At 32.0% G+C, this 17,355-nt stretch overlaps 1 protein-coding gene and 1 non-coding gene across 2 annotated transcripts in view; one reads left to right on the plus strand and one right to left on the minus strand.

Moving 5' to 3' along the window:
* Positions 1-3,711: 3,711 nt before the first annotated feature.
* The window catches only part of LOC149907051 (uncharacterized), a 46,119-nt gene continuing 32,475 nt past the window's right edge, over positions 3,712-17,355 (minus strand). The window contains exons 2-6 of the mRNA XM_090104112.1: positions 7,915-8,109; positions 7,271-7,496; positions 6,111-6,284; positions 5,507-5,735; positions 3,712-5,098 (exon numbers count right to left, since the gene is read on the minus strand). Coding sequence (XP_089960238.1) covers positions 4,876-5,098; positions 5,507-5,735; positions 6,111-6,284; positions 7,271-7,496; positions 7,915-8,085 — 1,023 coding nt within the window. The 5' untranslated portion in view covers positions 8,086-8,109 and the 3' untranslated portion in view covers positions 3,712-4,875. The remainder of the gene's footprint in view (positions 5,099-5,506; positions 5,736-6,110; positions 6,285-7,270; positions 7,497-7,914; positions 8,110-17,355) is intronic.
* On the plus strand, positions 6,901-6,971 carry TRNAG-CCC (transfer RNA glycine (anticodon CCC)). Its single transcript has one exon. It is a non-coding gene; the product is annotated as a tRNA-Gly (tRNA).

Genomic DNA, 17,355 nt, shown 5'->3' on the forward strand with positions numbered 1-17,355 from the left:
ACGTATAAAAATAAACTCTACCTATAGACGTATAGTTTGTGATACGGATTTTTTTTCTAATAAACGTACCGCGTACGTAAGATTAGTTCCTAGACAGTAAGAATTTTTAAATTTAGGTATTGGTTCAATTAGTAGTGACTAACTTTTTATACAACAATTTTAACAATCTATTTAACATTTATATTCAAAATAAAACTAACTGTAAAAAAACTGTCACTAATTACCTTAAGTCCCAAACATACGAAGAAACTGAAAATCTGCTATCTCCACCGAAGTAATGTTTTATATACTTTTGTCCCTTTAAGACTTTAACTTTGTACATTTGCACCCAAAATGTTTCCAACTTCAATTTCACCCACATACATTCAGATTCAACACATCACAAATACAAGCACATTAAGACACACACACACACATTAAGGCTGCAGTCTAGCAAAATTGCGTTTTCAACAAGTTATTTGACAATTTTTTCCCGGCTAATGAAATGATAAACTTAATTTTTTTTTCTTGTTTATCAATTAGTGTTATATACGCAATGCGCGTGAATTTTTTCACATTTGTAAAGTTACTTTATGTTACCTTAATCAGGCTTTCAAGATAAGTCTCTTTCCCCCAAAGACATTTCGAGCTAAGTTTGTGCACTCACTACGTTGCAACCGATTACAATTTACACAATCTGATCAGCGCATTATTATCCTTATATAGTCGTTATTAAAAACTGCTGAATACAATTGCCGAAAAACTTATGATTTTCTTAATTAGAACGTTATAAATTCATTAAATTTCCCATTTTTTGCCTTACAAAATCTATTGATAAATACTGCTAAAAGTTATTTTTTCCATTAATTTATTCGAGTTGGTTGAAGACCAATGAGTATTAATCCTTTAAAAAATTTTTTTTTTGAATTTTGATAATTCTTTAAATATTAAAAAAATATTTAAAATAATTAGGAAAAATCCTAGCGAATTTCTTTAGTCGCGCTCCTTGGGCCGGAGCGTTCTGACGTGTGCTCTACGCTCGATTTTCCTTCATACCGAAGTGAAAGTTGCTCTACTTCATTAAATTTAATATTTTTATTAATTGATTATTTTTATCTTAGTTTTGTGCAAATATTCGTATTTTTAAACATTTGATTTCGATATGGAAAATAAACGAAAAAAATACGCGTGTAACTACTAGAAAAAAAATTATCTTCGAACATAAAGTTAATGAAACCAAATAGATTGCAAAGGTGATTGGCAACAATTTCTTTATTTTACGGGGTGTCAGTAAAGGGATGTATATTTCTTTAAAACTAAAGTAAGCTCATAAATTTTCTTATAATATAATTTTTTTGAAGTTCCAAAAATGTTTATTTTTCGTTTGAGAAATACGAAATATAATATAAACTTGTATTGAGAACTTGAACTTCCCAAGTTCATCCGGGGAAATCCCCATACGGGGAAAATGATTTGTTTACTCCAAAATTGATCCGAGGTGTTTTAATTTTTTCTTCTAGTCATTTTCAACGTAGCGGCATGTTGTTTGATTATTAATTTTGTAACTTAAATACAGGATGTTGGTTTTATATTCTGATCTTACGGACGCGCTGACAAATTTAGTCCGCCATTTCTAGTTTAGTCTAACAACTCTAAGTACCAATATTAAATCGAATGGATTATCATCACATCATCAAAACTCAGATGTAATGGAAGATCACAATAACATAGAAAATTCAGTGGGTGTTGAGAACTAAACAAACAGAAGTAACAGAGACGCGAAGAATAAAAAAGAGGACGAAAACGATAATTCGTTGATGCTTTCCCTTTTCGACGTATTGTTAAAACAAAACTGATGATTCCCAATTGCTGATTAAAAATGAAAAACAAATAATCAACAACAGTGGTGAAAATTTGCTGATCACAATGAAACATCCTTCAGCAGCGGTAGCAGATTTACTCATTTAAAATGTATGGGTGAACAGCGTAAAGGAGAGGAGGACAGGAAAACATTATGAATGTGGATGGTGGATTGTATACAGGGTGTAATCGATAAGTATGTGCAGGCGATTATGACGTTATTATTGCAGGTATCAAAAAACTTAAAACTGATATCGAAATTACTTTACCTAATGAGCAAAATGACAATAATAACTTTTTAAAAGTATAACGAGAAATATCTAAAAAATTTACTTTATACACTCCCACATCAAAAAGGGAAAATGGCACTAGTAGAAGTTAAATGTCTAATTCCGGCAAAAGACATGTATGCGGAAGATGCGGTTAAAAAAAAATTTAATATTTGAAATACAATGCAAAAAATAACACTTTTGTCATAGATAAGAATCATGACTTTTACATAATTTTCTAAATTCAGGGACAACTAAACGTTGCAGAAGCAGAAGTCTGCTTATTTGCTGTTTGGACTGGAGTGAATAATTCGTTAAAAATAGAATACATAAAAAAGTATGTAACGTTTAGGCAAAATAAAATGATGGACCATTATCAAGATTTTACATAAATTACCTACTGTCAGAATTGATTGATTCGAGACTTCAGCATTCGATGCCCATCAAGGACCCATCCTATATCATTCAAGCGATTGAAAAAAAAAAGAGATAAATCCAGTGCAACCGATAAAGCATCAAAATGCTAGAAAAAGATTTATTAGGTTTATCGATATAAATCTATATATTACACATAATATAATAAATCTGTAGAAGACGCGAAGACTGACATCCGCGCGGACGGAGTCGCGGGCGGAAGCTAGTCAGAAATAAATATCTTTTGTTTTCATTTGCGTATTTTTCTATTTTATAATTTTTTAACACAAACATTACATTTTTTTTATTATATACAAAATTTGTTTATCCGTTTTATTAGTTAAACCGAACAACTTTCACTAAGAAACTTAGGTCGAAAAAAATGTATAGAGTTATGCATTTTGTATGGAAAGCTTATTTTTTTTATATTTCGTCCAAATTTCTTTGTAAAAGTTGATCAGTTATATAAACATGAAGTTGAAGATATCAATAGAAAGTATTCGCAAATTTTGTGTACTGATAAAAAAATAATCACCCGGTGTAATTTTCACGAAAATTGTTTCAAATTGTCATTTTTGGTACTTATTACGAATATTAAATTATACATACGAATGATTTAATTATTAAAAATAAGTGGAGCAACTTTCCCTTAGTACATTTGTATTATTTACATATAGGATGACAGGATGCATTTGTTTGCACTACTAGACCAAGCCCTTAAGTCACATCTATAAGATTTGGTAGGAATTTAAAATAGGTTATTCTTTCTTGTATTATATAGTATTATTTATTATTTTTTTTTCTTTTACAGTAAAATTGTCTACTGGTAATTTGTATACTTTTATCCATTATTTAGGTGCGTAAACTTTAATTAACCTACTTTGTATAATATCTGCGAGGGGGGCTGGTGACCTGTACCTCAGACTTCTATTTAGTCTATTTCAGGCACCAGTTTCTCACAACGTTATCCTCTCTTTGTGTAGTTTAATTGAGTTTTGTAACTTTTTAATGTTGTGAGAACCAAATAAAGATGATTTTATTATTATTATATATTATTACTAACTACCTTACTTCAAAATTATGGTTCTCTAAATTATCATTTAGAGAACCATAATTTCGCAAATTTAATGCATAATTTCGCATAAGCAGCGCTCATTAGGGAACAGACAGTATTAAAATAAAACAATAGTTTATTATTTACGAATTACTTTATTATACAACAATTTTATTTACAAACATTCGCTTATAACATTGCTTATTAAACTCATTTAATATTATGTAATGTTACAAGCATGTACATTGATAATGCACTCAGAAAAACCGCAAAATAAAGCATCACTGGACTTGTACGTGATTCCCGTACAACTTCCTTGCATATAATTTAGCTTCCATTTTAATTCGTATGACACACATATTGATCTCTTTCTTATTGCGTGAATGTGCAAATGACTTCTTAAATTTCACTACTTACAGAAATCGTCAATCTTCTTGGCAGTTATCATTATTTTGGTATTGCCAGTTGCCTGGGCTAATGTTTAAAATTATACCGATATTTTAGTCCCAATAAGATTGGCGATCACCGTAGGTGCTCAGATCAAAATATTATTTCACAGTCTAGCGCTGGTATTGTGAATATGGCAGTGCATAGGAATATTAATATATAGTATAATTTGCTTAGAAAATAGAGTAATATCGATTTCGTTGTCGACTCGACTTAACACTTCTTACATTTACAATTACATATCATATAATATGTCGTTTCAAAATCAATATCTTTAAATATATTTGGCACATATCATCCACTTCCCCGTGCCGTCGTGAAGGGACAAGCAGGTCGATAAAATCTATATTATCGATAATATAACGAACTTAAAACTAAGAACTACAAGGGTTAACACAATATACGAATAAATATAATGTTAATATAAATTTGTGACTTAAAGAAATACATTAGGTTTTAGTTTATTTCCGTTCATCCTTAATGTATTGAAAATAGTGTGCTAATAATAATATTCTTAAGTAGATAGGCGCATTTAGTTGTGACTTCAAGTAACGCATTTTATCAACCAAACTTTATTGTTAGGACTTAAGACTGAAAGAATAATTCCGTTTATATAACTTCTTAATATATTATACTTAATACGAATATTAATTACTGAACGTATTTCTTCCATTAAAAGGCTATATTTACAATATGTAGATATCTAAAAATGTTTCCAAATACAGATAATAAAGTGTGTTTTTTTTGTCCTGGAGGCAGTCGTTAGACTAATTTCTAAATCGGGCTAAAATATTCGGAATTTAAAAAATTTGCATCAAGATCGTCCACCAATCATAGCAATGAATTAGAAGTTCATGCCGCGACTCTCAAAGACGGCATTCTTGTGAACCATGAATCTTGTTTCATCTTCAGATAGTAGGAGTCTCTTGGGGAGGGACAGGTGAGGGCGTCTTCTAGAACCTTTAGTGCTGCGGTGGGGAGAACCTTAGCGCTGTATTCCGCTGCTTCTCCTGGCATCGTGACCGCGCAAGTCGCTGTTGTTGAACTTACATCGGAACTCGGGGTTTCTGGGCGGCTGGAATGTTATAATTAAAATATTACACAAGTCACATCGAATATCTACACCATTTTTCTAAATCTAATAATTCCTAATATGTAACTACGTGAGAAAACGTCGTAGAGCCGTCGCAATGCAAAAAACTATTTAATTTATATATTTGAGCACTTGTGATGGCTACAGCTGTCAGTCAATGCTGAAAGCAATAATAGTACCACCAAAATGAAATCTAATAATTTGATAATCTATATAGTTTAGGCTCAAGAGAATACCTGGCGGGTTGACTAGACGGTGTCAAGAGCGCGTATGGCGAGTATATATCCTTAGCGGATAGATCGGGTGCGTGTAGCAGTATGACGTGCAAGCGGCTCTCGTTGCACTACTCTGCACCTAATCTGTCTTAGCACTATGTAGTCTGTAAGTTACCTGGCGGGTTGACTAGAAGGAGTCAAGAGCGCGGGCGGCGAGTATATCTCCGTAGCAGATAGATCGGGTGCGTGTAGCAGTACGACGTGCAAGCGGCTGGCCCGTAGCGAGGCTCGTAGAGCGCGTGCCACCCCCCAGGTGCCCCAGCGGACGGCTGCTGCGCCCGCAAAGCTCTCGCCTGAACCTTCCATGCGGGAGAGGCTCTCGCATGCCGTGTCTGATGTTAGCCCTGTAGATATAATGACGGTAGATATTTAAAAACATTCACGAATTTGTTAGGTTGCATGATACACACACAGTAATCGATAAAAAATATAAATGTATAATACATATTATTTTCTTGTCTGATGAGGCCATAAAATCGACTTTGTTTGATAAATTCAAAAGCTTACTCCGTACCTACTCTTATATTACTAGTCGCGCGCTTTCACCGTGTACAAAGCATTTCTATAGCTTATGTAGGTAATTATGTTCTATTCTGGTACGTAACGTACACCATCTTAATTCGTTTCGTAGTTTTCTCATAAAAAAGTAACAAACATACATCCAATATCCATTAATTGTTAAAAACTTTCGCATTTAAATTAGTAGGATAAAAACAAACCTATATAAAACAATCTGCCCGCATAAGGATGGTCAGCCGCAGCAGCAGCGAGCAGAGGCGCGAACGTCCTCGCGACACGCAGCGCACCGAGCACGTTGCCTCGCAGCGCGGCTTCCCAGCACGCCGCGCCGCCGCGACCGCTGCTACCCGCTGTGTTTATTACTGCCCATACACCTGGAATTACACATTGAAAATATATTTAAAATTAATTGTTTCATTGCTGTTTTGTTATGATATTAATAACTTATAAAAAATAAATATGTGTGAGTTTGTACTCGTAGTAAGTTTAATAGTTTGTAAGGTGTTCTTTTTTATTTTTAAACATCTATTCCAATAGGTAATAGTGAAGTTATTGCTATAGACAGTATGGAACAAACTTAAGAACAATAATTTTTTTGGCATCCAATTGGATAATCATATATTTTGTTATGGAGACAGTAAAAAGCTAGGAGCTTTTGGATTTTAGGAGAGGATTAGCTAAAGTGACATCTATCGCAACAATGCTGAGAATATGTTCTACCTTTGTTTTCCTATTATGGTTGTGAATTATCAATGTACTTAAGTCTCGATAGATGGCGTTGGTACACAAGGAAAGATACTATAAAACAGTGTACATACGTTATGATTCTAATTTCTATAAATTATAAAAGGTGCTTGCAATAAAAATTATTGTCTTAACTATTTAAGCAATTTGAATTATAAGTTATTTAAGGTATGATTAAAATAATTTTTTTAATTTTGTAGCTTAGTATAGTACAAATAGTATCAATTTTTGTTACCACGTCAGCAAGCACTGCTGGTGTAGTGGTATCATGCAAGATTCCCATTCTTGCGACCCGGGTTCGATTCCCGGGCAGTGCATGAATCTTTTGCTTTTTTTAATTTCCTGATTGTTCTTATTTATCTATCCTTAATAGTACTTAATACGTTCCGTTATGACTACTATTTTATGTATTTGGGGACTACACTTTTTAAGCGAGTTTCTGCAGTAACATTCAATCATTTTATGTTTTTTTTTCACACATTTTGAACTGCCATTTTCTGATATAATAATAGTATAAAATAGAAATTAAAATTTAAGTACATTCTTTCCATGTTATGACGCACCAGTCACGGCTTCTGAGGTATGTCACTATCTATGGATAGTTCAATAAACGTACCATGTTCACCAGCCGGCAAGTGCTGTGCAGTCGCTCTAGCGGCTTCTTCCAACAGATCCTCTCTAGCCACGTCCAGCTCGAGTGTGGCCAGTCTCGGCGGCGGCTGGTCCTCCGGTGTGGCCGCGACGTGGTTCTGCAGCCAGGATTCCGCGAGCCGCGCGCCAAGTCCGCCTTGCCGGCAACCCGCTATCACCCGCCAGCCGCGGCTGCTGAGGTATGTCGCTATCTGTGGATGGATAAAAAGGTATTCGTAAATTATTATCAACATGTTATTTGTTATAATGAGGTACCTATCCTATCCTACTTATATGTATTATAAATGCGAAAGTTTGTAACATATATTTTATCTTACGTATTAGACTTATGTCAAATAGTGTACAAAATACAGTATGTTTAAATTAGAAGAGCATTACTATCCAATGTCCAACTTACTACATAAACTTGTTCATGATTTATCAATGATCATTACTCTGCACATAAAACGAAGGAGAGATTGCCTCCTTAGGACTTAAATGTTTACTTTACTAATAAAATATGCAACTACTGTACATTTATGTTCATTGTAATCACAATAATAGATAACATCAAATTTAGCAAAATTACATTACCTATATCTTTATCGAATTTGCGTAAACTCTACTAACCTGTAGTCCAAGTGCCGAATCCACCGAGGTGACGAGCACCGTTTTCGCGCTGTCCACCGGCAGCACCTCCCCAACCTTCACCTTCCTCAGCAGGTAGAGAAGCAACGCGCCCACGATCGAGCACAGAGCTGCTAGCTGCAGCCCCAACGACAACCAAGTGAGGGGATCCATTACTGGCTGTGCATTATTTTGCGTCTGTGGAAAAAATAATGTTTAGTTTTTTTTTCTGGAATCGGCGGAGGTTCAATACGTTAAGGAATGTTTTTATATATTGCTAATAAATTATTAAATAAAAGATTGTTATTTGTTAAAGCTTGTTTTAATATTTCATATAGAGATGGAAAGATGCATCAAACGATGACGGAAAACTAACAAAATCTTTTATGTTTTAAGTCAATTAAGAGCAAACTAATTAATAATTTAATATGTTAATAAACTCATCAAGCTCAGTTCGAACAAAATGAATCAATTATTTTGCATTTCTCTTAGATACCATGATAATATCTAGGATATAAATAACATCGCGCCATTGATTTTCACGGTGGGAGCACATTGAGAGATACCTCTGCGATTTTATCTGATAAATCAATTCAAAGATAGTTAGTTAGATTAAACTCGTTTAATACAAAATAAGGCTGAATAAACTAATTAAATTATAGTTACATAAGTACCGCTATACTAAAGAGGTTTAACAACTAAGCACGATGAATGATGATTGCTGGCGATTTAAAAGATTAAAGAAACCTGTTTTCATAATTAAAAGGTAAGTGTTCACGATAAGGCATGCTATTAAGGCCTACAATCTTTAGACTTTATGATAATTGCAGAAGTGCGGAAGCTTGATATATTTCAAGAGATACGTTTGTAATACAGCGGTATAAAACCATATTAAACTTATATATGTATCTCATGTGTAGCGCTTTGTCATTATTATGTTACATGGAATAATTAATGAATAGGTGCTATTTCCTTCACATAAACAGAACAAAATATGAATAAAAATATTTTTTATTTTACACCAAATTAATGAGATGAGAGAAAATATAAATTAGTAGTACCTACCCTAATGACGAAATAAAAAATAAAAGTATACCTAATAAAAACTAAAAAGTAACGCAGCATGAAACACTATCATGGGATAATTACATATTATTCTTCATTCATGTTAACAGTTTAACACAAAATATCGACTTATAACAGCACAACTATTTTCATATATAAAACTTATTCCAACTTTCAGTCCTCACCTGGATGAGCATAGTATACCTTCTAACTTTTTCCTATAAAAAACCAAATTGAACCACTGATCTTCAGAAAAACTCAACTGCAACTGTCAATTCTACTGACGATCGAACTCGTTTGTCAACAATATCTGGGGACGGATGAGTTTCAATAAACAAAGACCACAATAGCTACTAAATACTAAATAGCTCAATGGATTGATATTTGATAACATAAACATGCAACGTGACAAAGAATCGCGCCTGGTATCTATCTACTGTTACTGTTAATACTTATAGGTATAAGACTAACACACCTAATGCGTACTTAGTTTGTTCAATATTAAAACATCTGATTGCATTCTAGAAACATTATTAAATAAGGTAGTCATGGTCAATGGTCATGGTACTTTGAAGTTAAGGAGCCAATTTTTTGGAAACCAAAGACGATTTGGTGTTTTATTTCACGAATGATAATAATAATTGTAAGTTCATGCTTAGAATAGTCATTTTAAAATAACCGCATGTAGACTTGAAAACCCAGTTCTCAATAGAAATAATATTAATTATTCGACTTCAATTGAAAACAGAGCGTCAATCATCATTATTCCACTGCGCAGTGAAGCAAATTTCTATTCGCAATTGATGCAATTCAGAAAGAAAGTCCTTTTAGTTGTCGCTGAATGAAGGAAAGCGTGAAATTCGCAATATTTCTCTTATTTTATAACAATATAAGCCAATGAAATGTTTTTATCCAGGTACTTCAACATTATTAATCACAGCACTGGTATTTTCATTTCATTCCTTTATAGGAAATATTACATGATACCGTATTAAAACCGGAGTTTACATTGTTATGTGAAAATGTTCGTAATTATTAACTAAAGAATCTTATTATAATATCAATTTAAATTAAAATTTCTAATTAAAATTGTCTAATATTTTTATATGCTAAAATAATAGTTATAAGTGAACGAGTGAGTGTCACATTATAAATTTCGGAATCAGGGAGAGCCGGAGAGACACACTAACAAGTTGTTACAAGTTATTGGAGACAAAACCCAACTACATTTTAGATAACTCACTCAACAGATGGTGAGTTTTAAATAAAAAGATAAAAAAATGTTGTGTGGTTTTATGAAACCACGGTAAAAGTGAAACTTAGGCACAAAATTATCGTATTTGTACGATAATAACTATTATCGTACGGTTCGACCGTCACGCGACATGCGCTACACAGACCAAAAACTTTGAGACGATGTAATGAAAGTTTCACTTTAAAAAAGTAGATTTCATGATTTATTAATTATGTTAAATGAATTATTAAAAATATCCAAATTTTTCCCTATTTCCTATTAATTCTGAATCACCACATAAATCTGTGTTTATTATATTAACATACAATAGAACATAAATAGACTTTTTCAATTTGAAAAATCGGATGTAAACAATTAAAATATCGTCGTCAATGGAGATAAATTTCACACACTAGCAAAAACGTGTGAGCACAATGTTTTATGAGGTATTGTTATGCAGATAAACAAAGCAAGATCATGGCCAAAGGCGAATGTTAACTTTTGTCATTCAAGTTTAAGTATTTAAATCAGAAATGTAAAACAAAATATTGGTTATTTTTATAAAGGATTTAAAATGCGTGAATATTGACTTGGAGGTGTTTTTGATAGAAGGGTTAAAATGAATGGACAATTATTTTGAAACAATTGAAGACAGTTGAAGACAGTAGTGTAACTCTACATCCGGAAAAAGATACTCTGGGATATAAACAAAGTTTACAGCCTATTCTCAGACCTACCGTATACAATATAGTTGAATATCAGAGTACCTATGGCAACTTACGTAACAGCAGAATTTTATATGTGAGACAAAACGTTATTTAGTAGATCATTTACACTCTCCATATTGAGAAATTTTACTAGAGTTTAAACTATCTAATCTATACTAATATTATAAAGCTGAAGAGTTTGTTTGTTTGTTTGAACGCTAATCTCGGGAACTACTGGTCCGATTTGAAAAATTCTTTCGGTGTTATATAGCTCATTTATCGAGGAAGGCTATAGGCTATATATCATCACGCTACGACCGACGGGAGAGAAGTCACGGGGGTGAAACCGCGCGGAGCAGCTAGTCTTTTAATAAACTACTGAGTACGTGATTAAGATTTTTATACAATGTAAAATGTAATTAATATCAAGGAATATTCAATGAACAGTTTACGTATAGTTTATGTATGTAATAATTAACAGTGCGCCAGCCGAGCGTTACCAACGTTTCGATATAGACAAATCACCGTTGCTCAACGATGGCCGTGTACTGATATTGGATAATCGGGTGTAAGGCATAAGCTTTTTTATGTAAAGCGAAAAGAAATATGTGCTGTGTTATATAAATACCATACTATTTATCTATTCTTTGTCCTTGTCAATGACATGATGGCCAGTTTATTCCGCTGGGGTCTAGAAATAAAACGTACATACTTGAGAAATGAAATTGGAAGGATTGGTGGACGTGAAACAGATAGTCGTATTACTTTTTGTCGTTATAGAGGCATCAAAGATTAGTCTCAATTGTACTTATTTAACTTCGTTGGTATAAACAGCTCTATATTATGTCGTCGTTGAATTGTCGGAGGAGCAAATCATTCACATACGAAAAGTGGTTATAAATTAGGTCCTATAGATACTTACGTTCTATCGAAAGCCACATTGAATAACAGCTATCACTTATAAATTGATACACAAACAAGATGCTCCGGGAGGTATCGATATGCAAGAAGCATGTTCAACCTAGATTGTATAATTTGCAGTATTTATATTATCTAATTTGCATGTTAAGAGCATATTATTATGATAAGATAATAGCTTTAATTAACCCGTTTTAATTATTTCGCACTCTGTTTAACACAACAAAAACTGATAAATCAAAATGTTTAGTTTTTAATAAAAGGAGTAAGGATATTACCAAATGCTAATCTTTCGCTGATGCTGCTGCTGGTTAAGAACAAATGTCTCCCATTTTAACCGACCTTATCAGTGTGAAAGAAAATATCCGAAAAATGTTCTTATAACGAATGTGATTCCCAATCTTATAATTATCGGCATTTGCAATGTATTAAATTAAATATTATGCCATCAAAGGATAATTACGTTACTTATTATGCCTATTACATACATCGATTATGATGCCTTGCATTTATTTAAATGATAATATTTCCCAACAATACCTACGTAGGTAATCGCTTCGTGTGATGCGTGCTAACGAACCAAATCTAGTATATTTGTTTGTTTTATGTTTGAAGAGCGTAAAGTTGGAAAGCGAAGACGCCATTAAATTTTATTAGATGTAATAATCTGATTGCTTTGATGTAAAAAGTAATCATTAGTATTGGCAATTATCATAATGTTTAAAGTGATGTAAGTATGATGTAATAGATAATTAGGATTTAGATGGTTATGAAATAATTAAGGTTGCAGTTGCAGATGTTTTGGATCTATTTTACATTCACAATAAGAGTTGAGTTCACGTCATTATTTTTTATTCGAAGTTTAAATTTATATCAGATAATTAAATTATCATTATAATAGTAGGCGGTGATTGCTGAAAAGAAGCACTGAAATAAAACGTTATAAAGTAAAGGTGAAGTTTGTTTTTTGCAGTGCATGCTTCAGACAAGATTACTGAACATGTGTGTTTGTATTTTAGGTATTTTCTTTTGTAATAATATAAAAATTACATCATTATCAAAGAAATTGTACTTTCTCTTTAATTGCCATGCAAATTGCAATACTACCTAATCTTTCTGAATTCATAGAAATTGCACTTCCGAAATTGGTCGCATAATAATATATTCTCCCAATCAACTGTCAATCAAAATGTTTTGCCGCGTAATATCGTTCGGTAATGATTATGCATGACGCAATGCCATTGTTTATTTATTTTACACCAACAAAGTGTTTGATTGGTGAAAGTGGAAAGTGACCCGTCTATTGGCTACTCATTTTTATTGTCTCTTATTTAAATAAATGCATATCATTATTATATTTCATGTAAGTAAAGTGTAAGTACATGTGTATGGTTTTTACAAAAGACATTAATAAAAAGTTTCATAATACATGCTAATTATAGAACTTTTAAAAACTGATTCAGAGAATAATTAGAGCCTTTTAAAATAGGGTAATCCATACTAATATTATAAATGAGAAAGTAACTCTGTCTGTCTGTCTGTTACTCAATCACGCTTTAACTACTGAACCAATTTGCATGAAATTTGGTTTAGAGAAAGGACATATAGGCTACTTTTTACCCCGGGACATAGGATAGGTTTTATCCCGGAAATCCCACGGGAACGGGAACTATGCGGGTTTTTCTTTGACAGCGCGGGCGAAGCCGCGGGTGGAAAGCTAGTTACCAATATATTAAAGTAAATGTCGAATTAATCTGTCAATAGACTTGCTATTGCAAGAATAATTTTGGTTAATACTTTCAAATTAATGCAGTCTTGTTGATGGACGTGAATTTATTCAAAGAACTTACTATATTTATTATCATGTTATTTATAAGGTGCTGTTCATATTCGGTGGCACAAACTCTGTCATATCCGGATCGTAAAATAGAATATATTAGCCGGATTAATGAAGTGAACTTCCGAATGTACTATTTGAATATAAGACATTCATATAACGAACAGTTACATACACAAAATTTTAAAAATAACTTATAATAATTATGCTAGTTTAAAACTTATATTACAAGTCTATAATCAAGTGCCATTGGCTACTCAACAATGTATCTATTGAAAGAGTAGATACTAATACATACTCTAAGGTTTAGATAGTAGATATATATGTTTTTATTTGTCTTAAAGTTTTCTTCTAACGTATCCTCCACTATCATCCTTATGTGTTATATTTGACTTGAGGATTTAGATTGTCTAAATCTTTTAACCAAAAACCAGCTGTCCATCGTGATGTGAAAAACATGTTACCATAATGAATATGTATGACAATCTTTGTAGAACAATTAGTGTTAACAAATTTTAACCAAGCTTAGTTTAACAATAATATACAGTACGAAGACCTTGGCGAGGTAATTGTCCTCTGGGCGTGTTCAAAGAATGAGAGGAAGCAATCGAGAATTGAATAGCTTGTATTAGCTATACTTTATTGTTCATTGAGATAAGAGCACTTGGACTTTTCTCGAGGTTTTTTGAATGTAACAAATGGTTAGATTTTCGTTGTACTTGAGTTTTTTGGATATATATTTAAGAATGAGTATTGTAATAAGCGATTGTTAGTTGTGTAAGTAATTTTTTAGTCCCTAATAACGAAAGCTTTACTGCAGTGTTTAATTTTTTTTATTCCATGAAAGTTATGTTTGATTTATTTTTACCATGATACAAAGTTATTATTAAATAAGTACAAAGATCCTAAATTGGTATTAAAACCCCCGACGCTACAATCAGATCAAAGTGAGTAGAAAAGGATGTTCTATGTTAATCAGCATAACGATTATGACTTCAACTTTATATAGTTCTTTTCAAACTTTCCCCTTTTAAATAATTTCTGTTTGAATGGTAGCGAATATGTACAATGAATTACATTTATGTACCTATTAAAACATAACGTTCAAAGACATCATAAGATAACTTCAATAAATAATTCATATATTAATAAATTAAATGTTTTCCAAGCACATTAGTTCAGTCTAATTCTGTAGTAAAATAAAGATACAGAAAGTAATTAACGAATGAGCAATTAGCAAATCTTAACCATCTCCATTTATAGCCAATTACGGTTAGACCTTTGCTAATTGCTTACAAATGCTTTAGATTAATTTATACGAGTAATGTAAGCCCAGGCACTGCTACTGAATTTAAGTTAAATTTAGCTTTACTTAGTTCTCAGAAGCCAGTGTAAAATAAAGTAGTAAGTATTTCAAGATTTCCCCACTTAAAAGTAAAAAGAAGATGACGTTTTGTTTCTTTCAAATATATAAAGGGTATTCTAACAGCCTAAAAATATTGCTTAGTAGATATATTATTATTTTATTATTTCATCACAGATTATACATATTTAAAAAATAACTAATAAATACAGAGATGGGATTAACTGAACGTCTCAATTAAGACTCTACATTTTCTTTATTTACCCTATATTTATTAAAGGTATTTCTACCCTCTCCTACTATGTCCCGTTCATGCAAATCACAACACATCCACACAATTTTCACGCATAACATAATGTAAGCCAATAAGTTCAAACCATGAACATTACTGGGTAAACTAACATCGCTTTCCTGCCATACGATTGAGTTCAAACACCATGAAATTGTGGTGTATCGTAGGCGCATAATGATCCAGTCAAGCAAGATCTACGCTATAAAAACAGGGCCGTATTCGAATTAATTCTCACCTTGAAGGCCGTTTGTGGTATTAACAAACTGTAGCAAATCTGGTACAATCAACTGTAAATTGTTATGTTCCGATAACGCTTGTGACATGATGATTTTGTAATTTTATTACTTAAAAAAACTTTGAAGTAAGCTGTGATATACATAATATATTATAGATTTAAATAAAAATATTAGTCTAGAAGTTTAAAAAATTTCATGTTTGCTAGTGCAATATGTGTGGTCGAATATGATGAAAATTTGACATATTTTCATCACTATAATAAAAGTTCAAATTACTTTATAAATGTTTCTAAATACTGCATCCCTAAACGATATAAAGATGAGGCTTAAAAACAACTCATTCAAATACTGCCTCTGGATATATGCCACACCCAGTCACGAATTGTAATTAAAATGCTACAGACGTATTATTTGACGCGAATCACCTGCGGGCGGTGGACAATTCAACACCTTAATGATTCGAGTAAAGAATACACTACAAAGTATTTGGATTTAAAACAATAAAACATACATAATAATTTGCGATAGCTGTATAATATTGATTTGTCCATGATTTTTTTTATTTCACTTCTATTATTTCTTGTTTAGGGAATAATATCGGTATTAATTATTATTAATGAAAATTTATTACAGATAGGTATAATAAATTAAAATCAATAATACGACACTGTATTTTAAACGCTTTCTAGGCAACATGACTGACTCAATTATTTGCTTTATAGCCTTATAGGAGAAATCCTTTCCTTATAACAATGAAATTAAATCAACCCTGTAATTACCAGGTCACGTGTGTCTTACTGTAATTTAATTATAATTTGTCAATGTGAATTCTAGTTTGGGGGGCAAAGGATAAGTTAAAGAACTTTTTTTTACACATTTTAAACAAAAATGAAAGGAAATTCTGAGAAGAATAACAACATTCAAACTAATGTTATGCTTTTTTACATTTAAACCATGTTTATAAGTGTGATCTTTAAATAGTTGTTAATTGTTATATTATCCATTTATTGATGTTAGATTTAAAAGTAATTTGGTTTATATCCATTACATGTTTATGCTGAAACTATTGTAATTAAAATAGTTTAATCGACCTTTTTGTCTGTGACCTTAGTATAATATCTATTTATTACGGGAAACAACAAATTAAGGAGAAACCGTCAAGTTTATTTATACTCCAGTCAGTCTAGACATTCAATTCACAATAATTCCAAAAGTTTTCAAACTTCGGTCAAGGGAATGGTACATTGGGACGACAATAAATCCCATTTTGCAACCTTGTCCGCAGTTCGGAACTGCAATTAAATTATTTTTTGCTGTATGGTCCTGAAAAAAATTCCAAAAGTTCTGCAAACTTGGGGAAGTTTTCGATATAATATTTCATATCACGTATTAAATTTGCAACCAATCTCAGTGTACGGAACATCTTTTAATATTGAATATTAATGTTTTTTTTTATTAAACTGAATGAGGTTGCAAATTTGTAAATGCACCAGAATAGATGTTTTCGAAGTTTGCAACCAAGTTCCAAAACTTTTGTAATTATTCCGAGACCACCTTACTCGAAAAAATGACCACGAATTAAAAATAATTATAAATAAACATGTTCCGGTCAACGAAAAAGGTTGCAAATTTATACAACCGTTCGGTATATATTTCCGATATCTGTGTTAAGTTTGCAGAACTTTTGGAATTTTTTTCACGACCATACAGCAAAAAATAATTTAATTGCAATTTTAACAATGTTCCGTACACTTAGATTGATTGCAAATTTAATACGTGATATGAAATATTA

This window comes from Colias eurytheme, chromosome 7 (assembly GCF_061535395.1).
Source record: "Colias eurytheme isolate Ceu_HAF_F1 chromosome 7, ilColEury1 Martin Lab GWU primary, whole genome shotgun sequence".
Classification (NCBI taxonomy): Eukaryota; Metazoa; Arthropoda; class Insecta; order Lepidoptera; family Pieridae; genus Colias; species Colias eurytheme.